This window comes from Brassica napus, chromosome C8 (genome assembly GCF_020379485.1).
Source record: "Brassica napus cultivar Da-Ae chromosome C8, Da-Ae, whole genome shotgun sequence".
In the NCBI taxonomy this organism is placed as follows: domain Eukaryota; kingdom Viridiplantae; phylum Streptophyta; class Magnoliopsida; order Brassicales; family Brassicaceae; genus Brassica; species Brassica napus.
The window spans coordinates 31,911,130-31,918,808 of NC_063451.1; the positions used below are offsets into that span (position 1 = coordinate 31,911,130).

At 35.5% G+C, this 7,679-nt stretch overlaps 2 protein-coding genes across 2 annotated transcripts; one reads left to right on the forward strand and one right to left on the reverse strand.

The window, feature by feature from the left end:
• Positions 1-834: 834 nt before the first annotated feature.
• Positions 835-2,649, forward strand: LOC106430463 (F-box/kelch-repeat protein At1g26930). The gene has a single exon (XM_013871250.3). The coding sequence runs from the start codon at positions 1,180-1,182 to the stop codon at positions 2,455-2,457; it is 1,278 nt and encodes a 425-aa protein (XP_013726704.1). The 5' UTR covers positions 835-1,179; the 3' UTR covers positions 2,458-2,649.
• Positions 2,650-6,444: 3,795 nt separating this feature from the next.
• LOC125591513 lies at positions 6,445-7,452 on the reverse strand. The gene has a single exon (XM_048765893.1). It carries the CDS (start codon positions 7,204-7,206, stop codon positions 6,682-6,684), a length of 525 nt encoding a protein of 174 aa, XP_048621850.1. The 5' UTR covers positions 7,207-7,452; the 3' UTR covers positions 6,445-6,681.
• Between the last annotated feature and the right edge of the window lie 227 nt (positions 7,453-7,679).

The following is a 7,679-nucleotide window of genomic DNA, read 5'->3' on the forward strand; positions in this document are numbered from 1 at the left end:
AAACTAGTCAAATAATCGGAAGATTTCAACATGAAAACAGTGTTGTACTTTTATTAAATTACAATGTCGTTGATCTATGTATTGAGTTTCGAACAAAAAGTCAATGGTTAGGTGTAAAACGATCATCGTCATGACTCGTGACCAAACGTTAATTAACAGGGACCATCATACATGACATCTTGCTGTATTCAAATACCAAACTCCCCTCGAGTTTATGTGGGGCCCAGAAGCATCAGGTGTATCGTACTCTCAGCCGTAGGCTATTCCAGTCTGTCCCTAGGCGGCTTTTAACTATTGAGTCAAAAGTTAAAAAAAAAGAAGAAGCTAAAACTGACAAGTTGTGGAGGGGGCGACGACACGTGTTCGAACCGGGTCTCATTATCACCGCAAAACTCGGCGGCCCCGTCGTAGAACCGCCGGGGAAAACAACAAACTTCCGATGATTACGTTTTATTCGTCCTTATCCAAAATTTTTCAGTAATTAATTCAATAAAAAAATCATCCACATTCTTGGCACCACCCATGTCCCAAGAAAGGAAAGAGTACGATTACAATTTTATAAACTGTTATTTTGATGATAAAGTATGGTACCATGTTGCTCAAAAAAAAAAAAAGTATGGTACTTAAAAATTTATAGAACAATATTGTACGATTGAAGCAATATGGCATGGTTAGATTCAAGGTGTTGGATTACACGCCTGTGTTCTGTAATGAAGAACTTAATTACTAAATATTTATTCGTTTTGTAGCTAAACGACGACAACAGTAAAACAGTACAGAATAATTAGATAAATGTTTAATTTAATAAATGTGCACAACACTAAGATTTATTCTTGTCTACAAAGGCCATTCGCTTCTTCTGATTTGCAGATGAGCCTAAGGTTTATGAAGAAAGATATACAAATGAAAACATAGAGAGAGAGAGATAACATTAGTTAATTAAATATTAAGTTTCTTAATCAGCAAAGTCTCATTCATCTTCTATTACAATTATCCATCTTCTGTTTTGTTGTTCTTACAAGAAATGTTATATTGTAGTTGCAGGTAAAGTTTGAACTCCGAGTTATAGTTCCGCAACATGGAGTTGACTTTGTGCTTCTTCTTGGTTAAAAGCTTGGATCCAATCTGAAGCAAGAACTAGATTTTCTTGCGAATTTGATTATTTCTCTTTCCGACAAGATGTTCGAAGGTCGACCACGAGATTCTTGTCTGGTTTCAACTCTCTTCACCATGCCAACTCATCAAGAAACCAAATGGAGCTTCTCGATTTCTACCAAACGCCCCTTTCTCAACGACGACGAGAGCCACGAGACCGATCGTCGCCACCGCAAGAAGATTCACAAGTTCTTGAATCTCGACGGAGGAGGAGATGGAGAGAACGGTTCTTCAGATTCGGGTTCGTTAATCCCGGGGATGAACAAAGACGACTCAATCAGCTGTTTGCTTCGCTGCTCTCGAGCCGATTACTGCTCCATTGCTTCGGTGAGCCGGAGCCTACGCGCTCTGATCCGAAGCGGCGAGATTTATAGGCTCCGGAGGCTGCAAGGGACGCTCGAGCACTGGGTTTACTTCTCGTGCCATCTCAACGAATGGGAAGCGTTTGATCCGAGGTCGAAACGGTGGATGCGTTTGCCGAGTATGCCGCAGAACGAGTGTTTCAGGTACGCGGACAAGGAGTCTCTCGCTGTCGGAACTGATTTGCTTGTGTTCGGTTGGGAAGTGAGCTCTTACGTAATCTATCGATACAGTCTTTTGACTAACTCTTGGTCTACCGGGAAGAGTATGAACATGCCTAGATGCTTGTTTGGCTCCGCTAGCTGCGGCGAGATCGCGGTTTTAGCCGGCGGTTGCGATTCGAACGGTAGGATTCTTGACACCGCGGAGATGTATAACTCCGAGGACCAGACTTGGTCGGTGTTGCCGGCGATGAACAAGCGGAGGAAGATGTGTTCGGGTGTGTTTATGGATGGGAAGTTTTATGTGATTGGTGGGATTGGTGTTGGGGAAGGGAACGAGCCTAAGGTTCTGACTTGTGGTGAAGAGTTCGATATGAAGACGAGGGCGTGGAGAGAGATTCCTGATATGTCGCCGCCGAGGTCGAACCAAGGGAATGGGATGTCTGCGGCTGCGATGGCTCCGCCGCTTGTAGCGGTTGTGAATGATCAGCTTTACGCGGCTGATCATGCCGGTATGGCGGTTAGGAGATATGATAAGGAGAGTCGGGTTTGGGTTCAAGTTGGGAGTTTGCCTGACCAAGCGGGTTCGATGAACGGTTGGGGCTTAGCGTTTAGAGCTTGTGGGGATCAGGTTATAGTGATCGGTGGACCGAAGGCTCCTGGTGAAGGGTTCATTGAGCTGAACTCATGGGTTCCAAGTCATGGTGCACCGCAGTGGCATTTACTTGGCCAGAAACAGTCTGTTAATTTCGTTTACAATTGCGCCGTGATGAGCTGTTGAAGAAGTGAAAAAAGAATGTTGGTTTAGCAGTTGTTGAGAGGCCTATTAGTTATGATTAAAATATGAAATTTGAGGAGATTGTTGTTCTGTTTCTTATTGTTAATGTGTAGTTTCATGTTTCTTGCTGAGTTCTATTGATCTTACACTTCAATGTATGGTTCATCTTTTCATTTGTTACGGTTTTAGCTCTTAGATCTTTCTCATGCTCTAGAGATTCCAAACTCTTGATCCTTATACTCAGTTACAGCTTTTAAATTGATTTAAGTGTGATTACATCTTAGTTCACTGTAAAACAGAGTAGATATCACTAAAGAGTAGATATCACTAAAGATTGCTAGTTGTTTTTGTCGTTTTGTGACCTAAAAGTTATTGATTCAGTCGAGTACTTTAACTCCAAGTCTGTGAAGTATTTATTCACATTCAGTAGCACCTGCATCAACTCTAAAAGCATATTTATGTGGGTCGAATCTTCAACTATTTGATTATGCTAAAGTACCAATGTATATAAAGATGAATTTTCCTTTTTATTTAATATTAATATATTATCTTTCAATTTTTATGTGATGAAATGTTTTGACAGGAGTATCATATTCGAGTAGAACTTTAATTTGATTTAAATGTCATTTTTAATTGACCACTGCAAGTTTTTCTTTTGGTGCAGTAGAAAATGAGCCCATGATTGAGGCATAAAAAGGTAAAGCAAGGTTAGTGTTGGTGGAGGCTTGTGCTAGTATAGTAGCCCATTTTGGCATTATCATTTTAATAACATACTTAAATCTGTTAATTTGTCGTCTAATACAACTGTAAAATCTCATAAAATGAGATTGCTTTTGCTGATTCCCTAATGTTTTCTCCACTAATGCAACATCAGCTTTCAAAAGTGATGTTATTAGAAAATAATATTGATTTGCTTATTGTTTATACTATTATTGCTAATGCCATTGCCTCCACTGACCACTACTCTAAAGTAAACACCATTTCCAGATTCGGAACTTAAATGAATACTAATTATGAGTTCCAATATAACTGTTTACATAAATAACTTTGATCAAATACAAGATAATTAGTTAATTTTGGAAATGATACTAATTTACCTTGTTCTGTTCTTTGATTCAAAAGCTTATTAGTTTAAAGTTCAGAATTCATCGATTTAGAAAAAGAAAATGAAGAATACAAGAACAAGAGCAGTACTGTCTATTGTTTTTGAGATTATATAACGGCTCTTCGAAACCATAGTTTTGCAATATGGTAATCCACTGGAATATGCTTTATTAAAAGAAAAACTATATGATATAATGATGGGCTTAGTTACAAATTTACAGATCGTAAGCGATTGTTCAAAATTCAGAATTTATCGGCTACAAAGAAAAAAAAGAATACAAGAACAAGAGGCATGTTGTCAATTGTTGTTGTGATTACATAACCGCTCTTTTAAACCGCAGTTTTGCAATATATATGATGGTTCTCCACGAGAATAGGCTCTACGGGAAAAAAAAATTATATGTGCTTGAAAAAACAATCTTTCATAGCATAAAACTGTTCAGAACAGTCATTTTGAACATATCAGCCCTTGGGCAACCGTAAGAGATGTCACTTACTCGTGATCACTTGATATCACTAACTCGTATCACTTGATATAAGATATATAATTCATATAGTACGGCCAGTATGCATATGTATTCTCGCAGATTTAATTGGCTCTACTTGTTTAGCTCCTTCAAAATTCGCATTCTTTTGATCGGCATTTCGTATTTGTCTAAATATTCGCTTTTGTGATGAATCATTTTTTCAACTTTATCGACGCACCTTCTGTTTTGGATATTTTCTATTTTTTTCGCTGAAGAAAGGATATTTTCTAATTAGTGATTCTGAATTTTGAAAATATATAAATTCGGGGTTTTTAAAATAATTATAAGTATGTATGTTTATCACATTATTTTACTGAGAACCAATTTTTGTTTGGCCACGGCGTTCTATACTTCTATTTATTTATTTCTTTTAAATTGTTATTGTCATAAACTAATAAGAGTTTTTGTCCACCACAATCTTATTAATTAATAACTATGTTTGTTGACAAAAAAAAAATTATGTTTATAACAGAAAATCTATACTCTCACAAAGTAGGGGTGGACACTTTACCCGATATCCGAAGTCGCACCGAACCCGATCCGAAAAATCCGAACCGAAGTAGCAAAATATCCGAACGGGTATTGAATTAGGAGAGATTGGATATCCGAACCCGAACGAGTAATATCCAAACTCGAATGGATATCAAAAAACAACCGATCATATGTATAATTAACCATATATTTCTAGTTTACATCTCTCATTTTATATAAAATATTTATATTGATACTACACATACTTTAAATTCATATGATATACATAGAATTACGGAGAAAATGATTTGCTACTCACTTAAAATGCATGTCAAAAATTTTTTATTTCAAGAATTAACAAAAAGTTACATCCAAAATTTAAAAACAATAACCAAATTAATGTCTTTTTTAGTTTCAAAATGTTATGTCCAAATTTATTAATCATTCAACATTTAAAAATAAAAAATTAGTTAAGTGAAAGTTATATTTTTAAATACAAGAACTTTGAGAAATGAAAAATTTCATTTTTTTTTTCAAAATCTAAATATCCGAACCCGAACTAAAAATACCCGAACCCGACCTGAAGTACAGAAATACCTGAACGGGTTCTATACCTCTATACCGAAATACCCGAAAATCCGAAATACCCTATCCGATCTATACCTCTATACCGAAATACCCGAAAATCCGAAATACCCTATCCGAACCCGAACGGGTATCCGAACGTCCACCCCTAGAAAGTATCGTGTCAAATGAAAGTTTTATAGATGTATCTCAAACTTTTTGTAGTTGTGAAAAATAGTTTAATGAAACATCATAATAATAGTTGATAACATTTGTGGAACAAGATAGATTTGTGTCTCAGAGACATTATTAAACACAAAATGAAATAGCTCAGTGAGCTTTTATTTAAGGAGAAGGTAAAGAGAAAGGGGAAAATTAACGTTGTCACCAAGAGCAAAATAAGATTAATATTTCATATAAGGTTTTGGAGAAGGGCTGCTCTATTACAGCAGCCAAAGTTATATACTAGAAAGCATTCTAACGACATATATAGTGGTTTATAAAACCCTAGTGACATGGTTTCAAAACCTTCTTAATGGATCATAAGTTGAGCTTCACTATGGGCTTCAATAATAGTAATAATATGTATTAGCACTTACCAATTTAGAAAAAAAATTAAAAGTATGATTTTAAAAAGCATTTTTATTGACTATGAACTCATACATTAGATTAAGATGCGTGATAACCAGAATAAACTGATCAGTCTCAAGCTAATTTTGCTAATTTTTGCTGGAAATTGTTGTTTTTCTCGGTTGTTGCGCCTGGATAAATATGTTAGTAAACAATAATAGTCTCGGGTTGATTTAATGGAAGCTGATTCTGCTCTTTTTTTTTGGGCTTGTCTTCCAGTATCTTTCTTCATGTATCTTTGTTGTAGGATCGGACACTGCTATTTTTCAATGGCCCAACTCCTTATCGGGAGCTCCAGGGAAAATGCTACTTTAAAGACTAGATTTTTCTTCGTCCTCGTCAGCTCATAAGTAGTACAACTCGTGATAGTACAACTCAGTTTGGTTTTCTTGGATACTTCCGAAACATTTTTTTTGGATTAATTTGGAAGTATCTCGAACCTACAGAAAGATCAGACTAATTCCTAACGATAAGTGGTCTATGGCATTAAGCCATACATATTATCACAGCATGCAAAATAAAAACTATACGAAAGATAAAAGATCAATCGAAAGCTCCAAAACATATATAACACTTTAATTTCACGAGAAACGATTTTTGACTCTTAAATCAAGTTTATATTCGTTACTTAAATTATACTTTCTTAGTTAAATTATTATACTTATGCATTACGATCTTTCGACGCACTAGCGAGTAAGTAGAGTAAAAAACAATTAATAAAAAAATAATAATAATACCATTATCATTTGTCCACTACATATTAATCAAATAATTAAAATGAAACTATTTTGTAGCTCCGCCGAAACCAATGTGTGCCTTAAAAATGAAATTAATTTTTCATATAAAAAACCGACCCACTTATTTTATTTTTTTAATTGGCCTTTTCTTTCATATTAATTAACTTTTTCCCCCAGATTTATCCTTAAGATTTCTACAAGAACAGCTGAGACTGGAGCAACGTGTAATAATTAGCAGCTTCATCTTCAAGCTCCCAAAACGCATCACCAAACCCATCTAACAAACTATCTCCATAAACATAATCTTGACTAGATTCATTCTTAATCATCTCATAATTACTCTCGCCAAATTCGTTGTTAGGAAGCCCTAGTTCGTCGTCAGAAGCTTCCAAAAGATGCTGCATGACTTTCTCCTTGTTCTCTTCATCAACATCGTCTTCCTTCGAGGAAACACACGAAGTCGACGAATCTTCCACGTTGGAGACTCCAGAAACGACACCGTTTTGGTCATCTGGTGAGATATCTTGCTGTAGAGCGTTTATAAAAGAAGTTAGGTCGTTGTTGGGTAGGTTAAGTTCGTCTGAATCGTCAAGGAGACAGAGAATCTGGTCATTGTATGAGGAAAAAGATGATGAGGAGGGCTTTTGTCGTTTATTGGTTTCTTCTTCGGCTAGGGTTTCTTCTTCTCGGTGGCGCTTTAATGGAGTTGTTTCAGCCATTGTATTCAATAAAGAGAAAGAGAGAGAGAAGCTGTTATATCGTTAGAGAGAGAGAGACAATAGTGAGGGTGATAAGCGAAATGGAGACTCTAAAATGTATATATAGAGATTATTTGGTCAAGATATCTATTTTTTTAGTATTTTAATTTATTATGTGATTTAGTATCAAATATTATTTCAAAAAGCAAAATTTATTTTGCTTTGTGCATGTCAGAAGGGAAAAACATGTGAATGCTTTTTCAAGTTTTCGCATTATCCGGAAAGAAATCTTATTTGCTTAATATTTTGAAATTCTGATTTGCAGAGTGAATTAGGCATGCAAGCTTTGATAGTTGCTATATAACCCATGAATAACAACAGCCAACAATTAATAAATTATGCGGATGATTTTATTTTACAAATAAATATATAATAATTTCAAAATATATATTCACAAAATTCTGGAATATGAATTGCGTGTCCAAAATATATCT